The 17,375-nt window shown below is 40.1% G+C and overlaps 2 protein-coding genes across 2 annotated transcripts in view; one reads left to right on the forward strand and one right to left on the reverse strand.

The window, feature by feature from the left end:
• The window catches only part of TRAK2 (trafficking kinesin protein 2), a 29,233-nt gene extending 16,329 nt beyond the window's left edge, over positions 1-12,904 (forward strand). The window contains exons 8-16 of the mRNA XM_035899060.1: positions 1,337-1,467; positions 1,660-1,734; positions 2,573-2,710; positions 3,674-3,753; positions 4,515-4,718; positions 4,855-5,153; positions 5,497-5,775; positions 5,996-6,095; positions 6,701-12,904. Coding sequence (XP_035754953.1) covers positions 1,337-1,467; positions 1,660-1,734; positions 2,573-2,710; positions 3,674-3,753; positions 4,515-4,718; positions 4,855-5,153; positions 5,497-5,775; positions 5,996-6,095; positions 6,701-7,370 — 1,976 coding nt within the window. The 3' untranslated portion in view covers positions 7,371-12,904. The remainder of the gene's footprint in view (positions 1-1,336; positions 1,468-1,659; positions 1,735-2,572; positions 2,711-3,673; positions 3,754-4,514; positions 4,719-4,854; positions 5,154-5,496; positions 5,776-5,995; positions 6,096-6,700) is intronic.
• A 509-nt stretch (positions 12,905-13,413) lies between these two features.
• CASP8 (caspase 8) overlaps positions 13,414-17,375 on the reverse strand; it is a 24,663-nt gene continuing 20,701 nt past the window's right edge. The window contains exons 9-10 of the mRNA XM_009643554.2: positions 16,254-16,755; positions 13,414-15,952 (exon numbers count right to left, since the gene is read on the reverse strand). Coding sequence (XP_009641849.1) covers positions 15,817-15,952; positions 16,254-16,755 — 638 coding nt within the window. The 3' untranslated portion in view covers positions 13,414-15,816. The remainder of the gene's footprint in view (positions 15,953-16,253; positions 16,756-17,375) is intronic.

Below are 17,375 nucleotides of genomic sequence, written 5' to 3' on the forward strand. Positions count from 1 at the left end.
CCAAAGCATTTAAATTGGCAAGTGTTTTAATTTGTGTAGAACAGTTGTCCGTATTTGCTTTGGGAACTACTTATTTGCAAAGAATTGCAGCTACTCTTATACAAATGCATGTTAAGTATTCTGAAACAGTAAGAAACAATCCTTTTTTTTGTGTGATGATCGTGTAACCTGTTAGTACAATTTTTTATCTGTAGACATCTGATGTGTGCTACTTCCTTTGTGCATAATAATCTTAAGCTTATATTTTAAGATTTTTTTTTTCTGTTTAACCACCATAAAAAAGGTTTCTCCTTTTTTTTCTTGTTCCAGATGTCCTTAAAATACTGACTTGATACTTAGTTGGTTGTTAATTTACTCTGTTCCCTCTGAGAAAATATCCTTTGCAAACAGAAGTTATTTCAATAAGCTCTTCTGTTTTCCTTCAGTGAGAATATCTGTCAGTTCTTTGTCCAATTCTATAGCGCATATAGGCATGTTAGGTAATGTAGACTCATAGAAAGAATCTTCTCCCAAAGAATGTCTAGTCTACAGCTTTAAAATTTGCATCTTCAGGAAAAAGGTATCTGACTGTGAGCTTAAATGTCGACAGGCCCATGGGCAGGACCTTGTTCTGCAGTAAATCTGTGAGGTACAATAGCCACTGAATTTGTAGTGAGACCTTTATGCAAGATTGATCAGACTTTATTATGACTTTGCTATGCTTTCTGGAAAATATACAGACAAGACTAACTGCATAAAAATATTTCTCATCTTTTTGAGCTGCTTTGTAATCTCATTTGATGAAGTGCTTGCTCAAATTAAAAAGGAAACTAGAAATTGTATGTAATGGGTCTTTGGGGAACCAGAGTTCAGAGCTAAACAGGTGTATGTTACACTTGATAAGGTCTGACAAAATGCCTTTGCTTACAGGGAATGGTAGTTAATAACAAGATCAATTCAGAGCCTGACTTCTTCAGCATATTCCAAGTCTGGCCTTGGTCATGAGCCAGTATGTCATTTGAAAGTGTTTATAGCAGCTTACCTTTGATTTGTTATGGTCATTTCACATACCTGTGATAGGTATTTCAGGTTCTGCATACTTAGCACTTAATATGTTACACCAGCATTTGAACTTAACTCTCTTTCTCTTCCATCTCCCCACCATTTATCTTTATCTTTTCCTTATGGATGTTCTAAGGCACCTACTCTTATCTGCTATGAATTGTTTTCCTAAGAGTATTGGTCATTTTGCCAATTGTGGTTGACTTTCACTATCTTTTCTGAGTTTGGGGTTTGGTTTGGTTTTTTGTCATGTGTTGAGAAAAGCTCTCTACTAAGTTCCTTTTATGTTTTGCAGGGCAAACAAATGCTCAAATTTCCAGAATAACAGAGGAGTTGTCAGAGAAGAGTGAGGAGGTGGTTCGCTACCAGGAAGAGATCTCATCCCTCTTGTCTCAGATTGTTGATCTTCAACATAAACTCAAAGAAGTAAGGGAATGCTGATGAAGAGTGTGTGCGTGCGTGCATGTGCGCAAGCCAGTGCTTACAGCAGGTAAAAATTGACTTGCAAGCCAGGGAGTTGCACTGCAAGAGAGTGGCTGTTTCAGGAAATATGGCACAGGATAAACTCTCTCGGGGAAATTGGCTGAGAAAATGATGAGCACCTTTCTGTGCTTTCAGCATGTGATTGAAAAGGAGGAGCTGAAACTTCACTTACAAGCTTCCAAGGATGCTCAGAGACAACTGACAGCAGAGGTACTTGAGGCTTCTATATATGTACACTTAGATAAATGTTTGGAATAGAAACGAGAGAATGGGAACTATTGCTTTTTAATTATGTAAGGCTTTTCATTTTTCATTGTGATTGGAGTAATTTGTTTGGAGGAAAAGAACAATTATTTTTATTTAAGTTTACACAAATATTTTGGTACTTCGTAGGAGTATGAAAAGCAAGGAAGGTATTCCAAGTAGGGGGTCAAGCTGCATAGTGCTGTGCTTTCTACTGGTATGTAGGAAGGTGTTGATAACACACCAATGTTTTGGCTACTGCTGAGCAGTGCTCACACAGCATCAAGGCTGTGTCTCCAACATTCTCCCACCACTACCAGTGGGCTGGGAGGGGGCAAGATCTTGGGAGGGGACGTAGCCAAGACACCTGACCCAAACTGACCAAAGGGATATTCCCTTTCTTACTATTCTTAGGCATTAGGAGAAAGAGAGTGTTTTAGCGTGAATATTCCTGATTATATCAACAATACTGTAGCTCATTAGATTTTAAGGAAGTTCTCTTTTTGGCTTCTTTTGCATCAGCAGTTACTGTATTTGCAGAGCTTTTGATGTATTTTCCTTTGGATTTTATCATACTTTTTCCTCTTTCGAGTCTTAATTTGGACTTCATGCTTCACCACTAAAATTGGTGTGGGTGCTATGTTGACCGTTGTCCATTCTGGATGTTAGCGTGTGCCATGCAGTTGGAAAAATACTACAGTGTTGAATCAGTCAATGTAGGTTTCTGTAGGAGTTAATTCAGTTTCATTCTGTCTTTTTCTTTGAAGCTTACTGGTATCATGTGATGGCCTCTTTTCTCTTTCAGCTACATGAGTTGCAAGATCGGAATGCAGAGTGTCTAGGGATGTTGCACGAATCACAAGAAGAAGTGAAGTTGCTGCGCAGCAGAGCCAGCTCTGTTGCTTGTCTCTGCCACCCCCAGTCATGTGGAGCATTTCCTGTGGTAATAAATACTGCTAGTATGGCTTACACCTACTGGTGCATATGGCCTGTAGTAGCATACAACTGTATGAGTAAAATAGCCATTACAGGAACTGCAGCAGGAACTCTTTTGTAGTAGGCAAAGGAGCTGATCTAATGTTTTTCCAGCTCTTCATTGTGTACACTCTTGAGAACTTTATGTATTAGGAAACTAACCATTCACTTGACACATTGTGATACTAGAATTATTTTTCCTTTTTATATACCTTTTATGTTAAAGAAGGGAATTGGCATCTTCTACAGCTAATGCTCAGTTGTGCTAGTATATTGTTCAATGTTGATGTGAATTTTATAACTTGATGGTGTTTCTTTAAGAAACAAAGCATCTTTTCAAGAGTTCAAAGAGTATTTTTTTTCCTTGATGTAGTTTATGATGTAATTTTATGTCCTTATCTAGTGAGATTGAATTTTATGTATCATCAGAAACGTATGACCTTAGGCTAGTTGCCAGAGATGACTAAACCGATGGAAAAGGGTTAAAGGCATTTATTTTTCGTGTCTTATCAGCATCAGGTGTGTTCTGATTACTGTAGTCTCAAAAATTTCTGGGATGCACTGGGAATTTGTCAGATTTTGGTTGGCTTTTCTGTGTATACAGAATCCCTCATGTACGTGTTTGGCCTTGTAAGAAGCGCCCTTACAATTGTAGGTTGTTCTTAAGAAACCAACATAAAGAGTACCAAGAAAAAGCAGACGTTGCTAATGAAAGCTGAACCCATACTGGTTACACATGGGTGTAGTTATGGTGGAAACTCCCCCCCATGCCCTTCCTTCAGAGACCAAAGGATTTGTCCGAAACATAGTGATACCAGGGAAACAAATGGAGATTTTCTGAGTATTGTTTTAGAGATGTTTTCTGCTGAAATTGTTAGGAGGAAGACTTGAATCCAATTTGTCAGCTCCTCTGGTTTCCATTTTTCTCTAGGATTCCCTTGCAGCAGAAATTGAAGGGACAATGCGGAAGGAATTGAATCAGGGTGATGAATCTGTTCTCGCCAAGCAAAAGTATGTTTCCTGATCTCTGTGTGCTATTTTGATATTATGCTTGTATTAAGTAAGGTGAAACTGATTTCTGGAACTCTATAAATACAATATAATTAATAAATCTAATAAAAATTATATAATAATATAGGTAATATAATAAATATAAGTTTTCTACATAACTTCATAAAAAAAGCTCTGTCGTATTTGGTAATATTTTCAACTTTGAAACTTAACTATTCTTTGATTCTATGAGGAAGCTGGGAATTTGCTAAAAGGATGGTATTTCATTCTTTAATTTGTGAGATTTTTTGATGCAAATTCTCTGATGCACAGCACCAGTTTTATCCTTTTATTTCTTTTAATGCTGATAGAAAAATTCTCAGGCAAATGAAATTACAGCTGAAAGATTGATAATGGTTTCCAAAGCCCTGAAGACCTGTTACTGGATCTTTTACTTCTGAGCAAGAAGTATTAAATTAAATGTATGCTTCTGAAAGTATATATAAATTAAATAAACAAAATACATGCTCCTGAATGTTCTCAAGTGGTTATTAATAGATGGTACAGGTCTTTCATGTCAAAGTAAGTGGTAATTCTGATATTTAATAGAATAGTACTCCTGAAAACATGACTGTCTTAGGCAATCCTGTTTTTCTGCGCCTAAATCATTTTAGTCAGATCTCTGCAGACTTTTGAAAGTCTGTTGTCCAGAGCTTTTTCTTTATTATATCTTTTTCAAAATGCTTCTGAAAACCACATTTGTTTGCTTGTCTTTCCTGCAGGGGTCAACAGAAACGAGTATTTGACACTGTCAGGGTTGCTAATGTCACTCGTGGCCGGTCCTCTTCCTTTCCTGCTCCATTGCCAATCCCTGGATCTAATCAGTCAAGTGTTGTTATGACAGCAAAGCCCTTCCAGTCTGGCGTACACCAGTTGGAGAGCCACACACAGATGACCCAGAGGAGCAGCTCTGAGAAGAATTTGAGGTAGGAAACACAGCCTATTATTGTCTTTCTAAACCAACTGATTAAAAAATAAATCCAGACTGCACCTCAGCTGTGTAAGAGAGAAATAGTTAATTTAATGGTCTTGATATCTATTATTATTTGGTGTTTCTCACAGAGACACTCATAATCCTGGCCAGCCAGGAACCCCTGGAGACAACGACTTAGTCACAGCTCTGCACAGGCTCTCTCTCCGTCGTCAGAACTACCTGAGTGAGAAGCAGTTCTTTGAGGAGGAATGGGAGAGAAAAATGTATTTACTGGCTGAGCAGAAAGAAGGGGCTAGTGGCTGTAGTACACCGACAGAAAGTTGTTTTTCCCTGGGTACAAACTCAGAATTCACCGATCTCTCTGCCAGCTCTAGTAATCTCCGTGTCCTCCTACCAGAAAAATTGCAAATTGTCAAACCCATTGAAGGTAAGAGTATGATCCCCCCTTCTCTCATCAGCAGAAAAGGATTTTCTATTAATCTGCCAACTAAATCATTGTTGGAGTGTGCATAGCTAGGTATGATATGCAGTAAGAGGAAGTAGTAGTATTTGGTAGGCTGTATGCCAACTAGCTCATCAGTATCACTTTCTTCTTGGCTTTCTTAGATGGTGCTAACTGCTAGGCTTTCTCTTGGCATTGCCATCCAAGTGCGTCATGTGTATCACAGTGTCGGCACCAGTTGGCTGGAGTTGTTTCGATCACGAATTCGTGTAACTCAATACAATAGTAGGTAATGGCTCTCTGAGACTCTTCTCTTTTGTCACACCAGGATCTCAGACCCTTTTTCATTGGCAGCAGCTTGCTCGACCCAACCTAGGCACCATTCTTGACCCAAGACCAGGTGTTGTTACAAAAGGTTTTACCCCTCTGTCTGATGATACTGTGTACCGCATCTCTGACTTGGAGGAGGATGATGAAGAAGAAGGTGAAGGAGGTATAACATTTAAAGTGCAACAGTCCTTCCCGGAGGAAAAGAAATGCACAGTGGCAAAGCCAGTGACAGGGATTTTCCTGCCACCTATTACTTCAGCAGCAGTACCACTCACCGGTAAGAAGCATGGTTAGTGTTTTTTCCTCTTTTTATTTTGCAGTGTCTTTTGCTCAATGGAAAGTATTTGACCTTGCAATAATGCTGTCTTTGCTCTCTTTGTTTTCCATTGAAAAAAAAAAATCAGCAGTGATAATAACATTCTCTTAAACTCTGCTTTGATTAGTTCTTACCTGTCTTTATTTTTACCCTCAACGGATGTAAATTCTCCACATTGCAGCCTCGAATCCAGGGAAGTGTCTGTCTTCCACAAACTCCACGTTTACCTTTACTACCTGTAGGATCCTTCACCCGTCTGATGTCACTCAAGTTACTCCCAGGTATGATCACTGCTGGCATCCTAAATGTGGCTGCTTAGGATTAAACAGTTGCTTTCTGGCTTCTGATATATAGACCAGTTTTGAAAAATACCAAGGCAGCTAGGCAACACATAGGATGTTACTCATACAAATAGTTGTAATTACAAAGGGAAAACTTGAAATTCTCTAGAGTGAGAGTTAAAACAGGTTAGGGTAACTTAAAGGAAGTAAATTTATACTCTTAAATACCAAATGCCTTGTATCATATACCTATTATAAAAAAAAAATTTGATTCTATGGGTTTTTTTTTTCCAATTATGTCATAATTTTTTTGAACCAAGTTATTACTGGACATCTATGTTGATATTCCATCTAATACGGTATCGGTGACCACAGAAGGTAAATTCATTGGTACTTACACCAAAACCTCTCTGTCAACCTAGTATCTTCTAAATACTTTGCAGAACAGTAATTCTGAATCTGCTAAAACTGAAGCTGTCACAGCTAATAGCAATAATTTACTTTTTCTCAAGCCTTCTGTATACTAAAAAGCAAATACAGAGCAGAGCAGGTATAAAGATGTCTAATGTGTGCATCTTCTCTGTTTCATTTTTATTTTATTTCAGCTCCATGGGTTCACTTGGAAGTACTGGCAACAGTATTGGAAACCCAGTAATGAGCACTCCAGCTGTTTCTTACAGGCTTAGTATTGGAGAATTTCTCACCAACAGAAGAGATTCAACTACTACCTTCAGCAGCACAAGTAGTCTGGCAAAGCTTTTGCAAGAACGAGGCATCTCTGCCAAGGTTTACGATAGCCCTATGTTAGAAAAACTGCCTTTGCTACAGCCCCCTCGAACTCTCCCTATTCCTTCTACTCCACCAAATTCTCCCTCGCATTCACCTTGTCCTTCCCCTCCACTGTTTGAGCCTCGAGTGCATCACTCAGAAAATTTCCTGGCTTCTCGACCAGCAGAAACTTTCTTGCAAGAAATGTATGGCCTAAAGCCCGCCCGTAATGCTCCAGATGTAGGCCAGCTGAAGATGAACCTAGTGGACAGACTGAAGAGGCTGGGTATTGCCAGAGTGATCAAGCCCCCTGAGACACAGGACCACAGGAAGAATCAAGGGCCAGAGGTTAGCTTGCGGAGGCAGGACTCGGCTGTGTTTTTAAATGCAGGTAGCAACTTAATGGCACGACTGAGAAGAAACCAGAGCCTTCCAGCCATGATTGGAGCGTTGGGAGCTCCAGTTTGCACACAGTCATCGAAAATGGATATCCTAAAGGAGGACTGACTGGTCTGAAAAATGATTGACTTCTAGCATAGTAAATAACATATGAGGGATAAACATCCAGTACAGGCATTGTTAGATGTGTTACAGAAGAGTTGGAGAAGGCACGTGCATGTCAAAGATGTGGGAGAGAGAGGCGTTGGGATCAAGGAGAAAAAGAGCATTGCTTGGGTTTGAGGAAGAAGGCTTTTGCGGAAGATAAGAAAGAAGAAACCAAAGTGTAGTTTTGAGACACCCTTCAGCATCTGTCTTAACTTAAGCAAAAATAAAAGACCATTGTAGTCATTCTCAGTATTTTAACCTCTTAAACGGTATGTGTAGAACTGTCTTGCAGGTGCTGTTTTATTTTTTTCCATCATACGACCATAGTTACCAGTCAGGCTGTATCATTTAAATATAGTATTAAAATAAGTCAGTCTGACCAGCACTATTGGTCCAAATTCCTCTCTGTAGCAAACAAATATGAAAATTTGGATTTTGTTTTTTTATTCTCGTATTTTCCATTTCAGAAACTGTACTCTTGAACTCCTCTCCACTTTGAGAAGCAAGGGAGAGAACCTTTAGCTTTATGTAAGAAAACAAAACTTCTGTTTATGAACACAGAAACTGGTGGTCAGGATTTATATTTTGAAAGAGTGCAATTGTGCTAGTGAGGAATTAACAGCAGTTCATTTCTTTCCAGAGCTTCTGAAGCACAAGGAAGGTGCAATGAGTAAGAATTAACAAGCAGGAAAGTATGTATTAGGGTGAAAACTTCAAGCTAAGAAATCTGTTCAAAGTGTGCTGTGCATCTTTTTAAATGAGGGTACTTTTGCACACACACACAAAAAAATCTCAGGCACATTTCTGTGTTGCAAAAGGAAATAAAACCTAGGTGCTCAATTCAGGGTTTCTTTTTATTTGTGATAAGCAGAGAGCATTTTCTTCAAGTCAAGTGTTGGAAATTCAGTAAACTGACTCTTCTCTTGACTGGTAGACATTATATATATTTGAGAGTTCTGCAGTAAACTTCATGCCTTTCATTCACTTATTTCTGACTTTAGGCAGGATTTTGTTTAAAAGATTTTATTAAGAGCAAAATTTACCAGTCTATATTCAGAAACAGGGAGATGAAAGCTAATGTTCTTTGTAGCATTTCAATGAACATAAATCAGTATTGTCTACATTGAAATCCTGTGTTTTGATGATGGAGAGTGGTTCTGAACCTGATTCTGAACAAAGCTGAGGCAGACTTCCCATCTCAAAAGAGAAGTCCGTTTTAGAAATCTGATTTCTGTGTGGTAATCAGCAAAGTATTAACTGCCCATGCTGATTTTTTGATTCCTTCCTGTCCAAGGTTCTAGTCATAACTGAATAATCTACAATAGATTTATAGTGTAACTTAAAGAAGAAAAAATGTTTGCCCAGAATTCCTTGGAGGAATGGGACTTTGCTAGTGACCTGCATGGAAACAGGTTCTTAATCTGTATGTAATTTTTTTATTGTACGTATCAACATTTTTAAATTATTTTAACATTTAGTTTCCATACACTTTAAAATTATTTTAGTTTCCATACAATTTGATAAAACAGTCAAAAGTTTACCTTGCTTGTTACAGTGTATGTGGGATACAGCTGGTACCTGTCTGGGCACGCAGTGTGAAGCATCAGTATAATTACACTGATCTTCGTTTGCCGTAAGGCACATCTGCCGTACTCAGCACCCTTGTTGCTGCAGGCTTGGGTGGAGAAGGGCAGGAAAAGAAAGCTCCTTAACCTGGTTTATACGAAATTTGTAAAGTGGCTTTTCTGCTTTTACAGTTCTATAGATCTTGTGATGACTCTCTGATACAACAGTGGGTTTTTTTAGTAAAAGGAAAAGGAGTAACCACTTCAAACTTGCACAGGGATTCTTAGCAGAAACTTGTCTGTCAGCAGCGCACAGAAATATTCAGGAACTCCTGGAGTTGCCTTTTGCTCTCTAAGCAAAATCTTACACTTATAAAAGGTGAATTTTATTTAAAATACTACATACGGGTTAATTTTGGTTTTTAAATGAAAAATATTTAATTTCTTCATGTAAGTATTCATGTTTGTACATACTTAGCTGTGCCTAGCTAAATAAAGGTAAGAGTGAAAGGAGGGGGGGGAGGTAGTTTTGCTCTCCAGTGAACCAAGACCGGTATGTCTGCTGTGTATTCATACCTTCTAGGGGAACACCAGGAATGAGTTAACAAAAGAGTAGACAGTATCAACAGAGAAGTGTATAGTGTGTCAAAAGTATGTCCATTTTATGTGTGTTTATTATAGGAATACTTGTAAATTACAGAGAAGTTTTTGAAGGTATTACAATGTGTTTCTAACTAGCTTCATTAGATAACTCCAGCCATTGGATCATTCTGTGTGTTATTAGCGGAAGCAGCAAATCAGCTAAATCAGAATTCCTTTGGCAGCCCAGGTTTCAGTTAAAATTAATCTAAAAGCACATTAATTAAATGTATGTTTCTCTTTGGGATGCTTCCATATTCCATAGCCCAACAATATGAACTGGTTCAGTTCAAACAATACTGCAGATACGTCAAGAGGGGTTTTTTGTTTGTTTTCTGTAAGATGATGTATCATCAGATACTTCATGCAAGGCAAGAAGAAAATGGAAGAATCTTTATACCGTTGTGTTTGTGTGTTTATCCAGTTGGTTGATGCTGTGGTGCAGTGTTGTCAAAATTCTGTCATGCATTTATACCTTTGGATGGTCACGTGCATTTTGTATATATGTGCCTGGCCTGGGAAAATTGGTACTTCTTCCAAGTTTACTGTTCTGTGCCAAAACCTGGAAGATAAACTTTTTTGAATAACACGTGTGTTTCTGAGAACATACTAAAAGTTGCCATCATTCTAGGAACTGATCTGGCTTCTCTTGCCTCCCATAAGAGAGGAGACAAACTTGCATGACTTAAGATAGCTGAGATCCTGCACAAATGTGATTTGGTTGAGTGCGAGGTAGAACTAGAAGGAATGGAGAATTGCATTTCGGAAAGGTTCTGTTATCTTGCAGGTTTGAGACAAAAACATGCTAGAAAGAAAGGACTTACCCACAGTTGTGAAAGTTTCAAGAGATGGAAGGAAATTCTTACAGTATTTACCTTTATTCAGATGGGCTTAAACCAAGCACAGATGTATAGCTTTCTAGTTTCACTGGTTTTGATAAATTCAGTGATGCCTGCATGGTCAAAATACCTGTGGTCAAAGTTAAAAGTCTACTGGAGTCAAACAGCAGCAGAGAGGGAAGGAGAATATTGGGTTTGGGCCTCATTTGGCTGTTACACGAGGGGATTACACACAATGTTTGAATGGTCTGGAAACTTCATGGTATTTTTTTTCACCTGCTTTTTGCACCTACTGTTGTTTAATAGTGGAATGTAAATTTGATAATAAACATATATAACATGCCATTTTTCAGTATATTGGTCACCTTGTGTCGTTTGTTCCAGATGTCATCTTCTATACATTCTATATGTTCTAGAATAAACGTAAAATTAGGCCTTTTTTGGCTAAAATGTAGTGATTGTTACACTGTACATGAGCTTAGTGAGTTGGTATCTGCACAGGTGGTGGCTGTAAAAGCTGAGAAATTGATTTAAAAACTTGGTCAGGCTGGGCTGGGCTGTTTGCTGTTGTGTTTATACCTCAGCAGTTCAAGGTGGCAGATGTGCAGTGCAAGCTGTGTGGTTTGACTGCACAGTGAATGTGCGATGCTTAAACCTAGAGCAGAACGCTTACAGAGTACCTCCTGCTGCCGTTTGAAAAGCCTTTTACTTGAGAATGAGAAACTTCACAAATGAAGAATAGCTCATCAGCCTCTAGACACAATATTTGAATGAGAGCCTCACTTTAAATGAATGTGTTCATGTTTTCTGGAACTCTGGGGGGGTTTTGCTTGTGTGTGTGTGGTGTTTTGGTTTTTTTCCTGCTGTTATTTTATAGGGAATAGAGGAAATGTTCCTCTAGAATTACAGTGTTAGACTACACTGTTGTTTAACAACACTACTGTTGTTTTTCCATCTCAGTAGCTGATGATATGTCAGCCCTCTGTATTTGTGATAAAATCGGGGTAGAGATTGCAACCAAGCTACTTATCCTTGAAGAGTACTCCTTTGTGTAGGTCACACTGAAGTTCTCTTGGGAGAGAGGTGCCAAATTCTTGCCACTCCTGTCAGCCTCTGCATGCCACCTTCAGTACAAGCCCCTGTGCTCACATTTCAGGCTGGAAGGTTCTGATGATTTTCCCCAAAACACTCAGTTCATTTAGTGGTACAGAATGTGAAAAACACCAATTTTCAGCTAACAGGTTCTTACTTGAATTAACCTAACAGTTACTGACAGCGGTTCCACTGGTAGTCTGAGTGCACGACATCTCAAAGAACCGAGAACCACCGTTATCCTAAGGTAAGTATCCTGTGTGTATTTAGGTTTCTTGTTTTTCCAACATGAGGAGAAGGGCTTGCACTCTTGTCAGACTGAAATTGTCTTTTCAGCTCAACTTTTCATATGCTGAAGCTTGAACTGGACATTTTGAGGAGACATTCTCGAGCTGCAAGCTGGAACAGCAGCATCTGGGTTGCAAGGAACGTTGACCAAGTTTCCTTCACCAGCAAGTAGGTAACTTGCACTATTTCCTAATAATAATTGTATTTATGCACATGAGTACTTCACATGTTTGCATTTGTATTTGCATGTCCTCAGAACAAAGGCCTGTGTTACCAACTTAACTAATAACATTATAGAAGTGCGTTCCACAGCGGAGAAGCATTATGGCTGTAGGCAGCTAAATGGTACTGGGGGAACGTTAGGTATTAGTAGAATTGGGATTTCTGGCTACGTATTCTCTTGGCATCAAAGCTGTTCCTGGTACATATTGAAAGAAAATTAATGTCAGTATACAAAATCCTGTTGAACTCAGCTGTCCTGAAACACCTAAGCCAAGGACTACAGCTGGCTGTAAGAGTGTACATGCTATGTAAGAGCTTGGGGAGTCTTTTTTTTTTCAACTTGTTCTCTAGCACTTCGGATGTAGTAAAAGAAGAGAGCTGTAACCCTCTTGAAGCTGCAGGAAAACAGCTAATCACAAAAGCTCAAGCGTGCCTGAGGAAGAGCTTCCTGGAGAAAATAGGTATATTAAGCCACCTAAATCAATGGGACTTTGGCAATTCTGAAAAGAAATTCTGGAGTAATACTGCACAGATGATAAGACTTGGAAATGCCTTGAGCTCCCTCCTTGTTTTCCCTTTAGTTGGTTACACTGTTAAGACTTTTGACAGTCTCCAAGGAGCAAGGGCCTTTAAATAGCATTTTATACAATGCAGAAGCAAATGCATGTAAGACCTTCTGTGTGGGCTGGAATCTCCACTTGGAAATATCTCTAACTCTTGCAGCTGAGCTCTTGGTGCGTAGGTTTGGATAACCCACGAGAAGCTGTGCTTTTAGCAGAAATTTTCAAATTAATTGGAAGGACAGAAAACCTCTGTATTGGTTTTAGCTGGGGTAGAGTTAAGTAGCCAGTATGGGGCTATGTTTTGGATTTGTGCTGGAAACAGTGTTGATAACCCAGGGATGTTTTCATTACTGCTGAGCAGTGCTTCCACAGAGTCAAGGCCAGTGAGTAGGCTGGGGGTGCACAAGGACTTGGGGGGGGAGACACATGACACACACACAGCTGGGACAGCTGACCCCAGCTGGCTAAAGGGATATTCCACACCATATGGTGTCATGCTCAGCATATAAAGCCGGGGAAGAAGGCAGAAGGCAGGGGGCCATTTGGAGTGATGGTGTTTGTCTTCCCAAGTAACCGTTACGTGTTATGGAGCCCTGCTTTCCTGGAGATGGCTGAACCCCTGCCTGCCGATGGGAGTAGCAAATTAATTCCTTGCTTTGCTTTGCTTCCACACATCTTTTGCTTTCCCTATTAAACTGTCTTTATCTCACCCCCCTGAGTTTTCTCACTTTCACCCTTCCTGTGCTCTTCCCCATCCCACTGGTGATGCCTATCAGGGTTAAACCACAACCTGTTTCTGTTTCATTTTGCTGGTGGCTTAGCTTACCTCACTAGTTCTCACGCATTTCAAGCTAAGAAAATGTCTAGTTAAAGGACTGCTAAATGCTGTTCATCCCAACCCAGTCACTAGGAATCAACAGAAAGGGCACACGTAGCCAAAGTGCAACATTGAGCTGTGTCCCCTTCACTGCACCATGTAATCAGAATCATCAGTAGTACAATGGGCAGATGAGCACGCTGTGCTGTGAAGAGCTCTGTATGCATGTGTTTTCCTTACAAGCTGCTTTCACAGCTTGCTTCAAGAAGCTCACAGAAGTCATTGGCTTGCAAGAATATTTCTAGACGTTACTGAAGAGAGCAGCTGCTGAAAAAAAGCTGGGTATTGGCAAAACTTTGTGCAAAATTCTGTGTAACTGTGTTTATAGTTAGGATTTTAGGTCATCAAATTATCTGAGAATCTGTCTCTACAATCTTAACTCTGAACCCAGAACAAGAATGGCACCAAGGGGAGGGACACAATGATGGTGATACCCTGAGTCTGTGAGCCAGAACTGCTTGTCTCCTTCATATGGCTGAGCGTAATTGCTCTGTAGAGCTGCTCAGGGCTCCTTGTGAATGGGCTAGATCTCAGTTGCTTTATCTGAGGAGCCTAGCTGTGGTGATTAGTAATTGACAGATTTGATTCCTAACTAACGAAGAATTCCTAATCAGAGTCATAACTCATAAGAGGAGTTCCCTAATAAGACCTGGTTTATAACATGCATTAAATCTTGCTGGAAAATTCCCCCAGATTTTTATGCCATGAACTCCTGAAAAAAAATAGTTCCTTGAACGTAGCCAACTGTTTGTATTTGCTGTATCTTCTTTTGAATCCTAAGGAAAAAGTTGTCTGCATGAGCAAGACGTCAGTCTGACGCCTCTGAGTTCAGAATCTCTTGGCTCCCTGAAGATGATCCAGCCTCCCCCTCTAAGCAAAAGGGAACTGTGAGAAAGTTGGGTACTTTTGGTCTGCCTGCTCCTGGTTGCACCTACAGTGTGACAGGCAGGGTAGTGTAGCAGGGGAAGAAGGGAGCCCAGGACGCATGCATACGTCCTGGAAAGTTGCTGAAGAACACAGGTGACTTGTAAAAGGTAAAGTGCTGAGCAGTATGTGTAGAGAGAAAGGATCTAGGAGGAAAATGCACAGTAAAACAGGTTGCATTAATTATTTTGACCATGGAGTAGTATGCTTGTTTGCTTATATTTCTGGCCATGTCCAAGTAATAGACAAAATTCTGTATATGAGCTGTCCTTGCTTCAGCACAACTTTCAGTAGTTTCATGATGAATCCCTAAATGAACATCAACAACTATATTGCAAAATTATTCCCAGAATTTGGAAGCACAGATCTGCCTGTTTCTGTAACTGCTTGCTGCATCTGCAGTTAAGGTTCTAATCATTCTCACAGTCTACAAGCTCTCTGCCACAGACACAAACTGGTACCAAAGAGAGAAACATTCAACACAAGAGTCCAGGGAAGGACTTAGGCTCTTAAAATAATTCCTGTGAAGATCTATCTGTTCAGTTAAATAATCACCACCTACATTGATACCATGACTAATGCTGAAAGCTGTAGCAAGGGTGTAAGAAAAATAACATCTCATCTTTTGAATGAGACTTACAAAGCTTTAGCTTCTACTCAGAGCTTGTAAAAGTCTCCCTTCTGTTTGCATACGAATCACAAGAGGCAATACAAAAATGTTTTTAAGGAGCTGCGTACTTCTCTAGCAACTTCTTCTTTTGCTGTGCCTAGAACTGAGATTCAAAGATCAGCAAGGTAAGTGAACACAGGATAGCCGGACATCTTCAACCATGAAGCTGTACCTGAGCAATTGATTTTCACAGCTGAAGACTACTCTAAGTAGAGGATTCTCTGAAATGCAGGTCACAGCCACATCCTGCTGAGGATGCTGGAGGTCAAGTACTTGACTCTTCCTTGAGGTGTACCAAGACACTAAAAAAGAATGACTTGAGTGGTGGGGAGAAGTAACAAAACACACTGATGTGAGCTGATTGACTATATCCTATAAAATTTGCAGCAGCTCCCCCCCTTTATTTTGCAAAAGTTAAGCATAAAATACAAAAGGCTGTTTAACAGTTTTCTTAAAATTTGCATTGGAAAGACCCCTTACTAAAGCAACAGAAATGTAGACACAAAGCTTGTTTTAGCTAGCAAACCACAATACGGAGACCAGCTCAGAGATGCTCTCAAGTATAAAGTGTCATACACATTAACACTGATTTCTATGCTTTTGCTCCTCAGCTGTGCTCTTGTGGTAGGAACAGACACTGAAAGTTTGTTATGTTTTATCAAAGTCTTAGCTGATAGCAGCTGATCTCAGGCTGCTGCAGCTCCCTCTGCCATGCAGCTCCCTCCCATTTAGTTGACAGGAAAGATGAGCTTTTTCCTCAGTGTGAAACTGGGCTGTGGCATCTGCTTCTCTGCATTTGGCTTGCAACTCTTTCTGCTCACCTCTTGATTCACTGCTGTCAGGATGGTGAGAATATCTTCTCCTCTGCAAAAACGCAAGTACATTTTGTATTAGGGAAGCAGTTGATGTCAGAAAAAATTACCACATTCTCATATATCTTGATCTATACCAGTGCTAGCGGCTCCTGTTTTAAACAGACTTCAAAGCAGTTAGCTAAGCTGCTTTGAACAATCTGCATGGTATTGCTCTGTCCTACGTTACTGTTTTCACTCTGAGCAAGCACTCCCACTGCGTATCATCTACCTCTGCTTGCAAATCAAACTCCTGCCATTCAGAAGGAAAATACAGGCATTGCCAAAAAAGCAGCTTATGGAAACATCATTACCGAGGACAGCTGTACTCCAAGTGCTGGCACAATGCCTGTATGTACCAGGTCCCCTCCCTTGGGCTTCTGTAGGAAACGTAATCTTGCAGGGTAGCCATGCCCAAGAGGAAGTCTGCCTCTGCGGGAATGCAGTCAAGCTGAAATTTTGCATCTGTTTCTACAGAATAATCTTCCTCTCCAGCATCTGTTTCTACGGTCACACCTTGCTGGCAAGCATCACCTTGGCAGGCCTGAACAAAAAAGACTTTTGGTTTTCCAGCAAGTGAGCGGCAATTCTGTCCAGTGAAAGAAGTGGTCAGTTCCTGGATAGGTACTTCCTGCCCATCAACACCATATATAATGCCTTTTTTCCCATGAGACAGGATACAGCAAACGAAACAGTCCTTGTTCTTGTGGTCTTCACAGCGGTAGATGTTCACAGTCTTACGGATCTCCTCTGCGGTGAGGTCATTGTATTCTGCTATTGTAAAATGAAGCTTGCTAAAGACTCTTCTTAGAGCCGCTGGAAAGTAAAAAGAAGGGGAATTGGAGCCATTTCATTGTATGAAATTTGGACTCTGCAATTGCAAATTGCATTTCTAGAGATAAAAGATCTTTTTTTTAAATCCTGCTGCACTACTATGCAGGTAGTTACATTCCCACTCTGAAAAATAATCTACTAGTCTAATCACTAGTGACATCTCTACTGAGGCTGTATCTCTTTCCCCCACCCACTTTACAACTAGTCCCTTCACCTCTCAAAATGTGTTGAACAGTGCAGTTGCTTTACCCAAGAGGAGAGGGCACCACCCACTAGGGTAGTACCTGAGTCACAGGAAGAGAAACCTTGCACTCTGACTCATTGAATTAAGTTGGAGTTCAGTTCAGTCAGGGAAGGCCCATTGATGGATTTTATCTCTTGGCATAGATAGTGCAAATACACCCATCTCCCAGACCCCAGGACCTGCAATGACATATGCTGCTGCTACTGCAGGACAGCCTGCTAAAATCCGGGCCCCCTGCACAGCAAGGTAATAGAGTCCCTAAATTCCAACATGCTCCCTCAATTTTGTTTTTTTGTTTTGGTTTTTGGGTTTTTTTGTTTTTTAAGTTGGATGTTAAACAACTAACGCCCAATTCTGG

Source organism: Egretta garzetta, unplaced genomic scaffold (assembly GCF_000687185.1).
Source record: "Egretta garzetta isolate BGI_Z169 unplaced genomic scaffold, ASM68718v1 scaffold297, whole genome shotgun sequence".
NCBI lineage: Eukaryota > Metazoa > Chordata > Aves > Pelecaniformes > Ardeidae > Egretta > Egretta garzetta.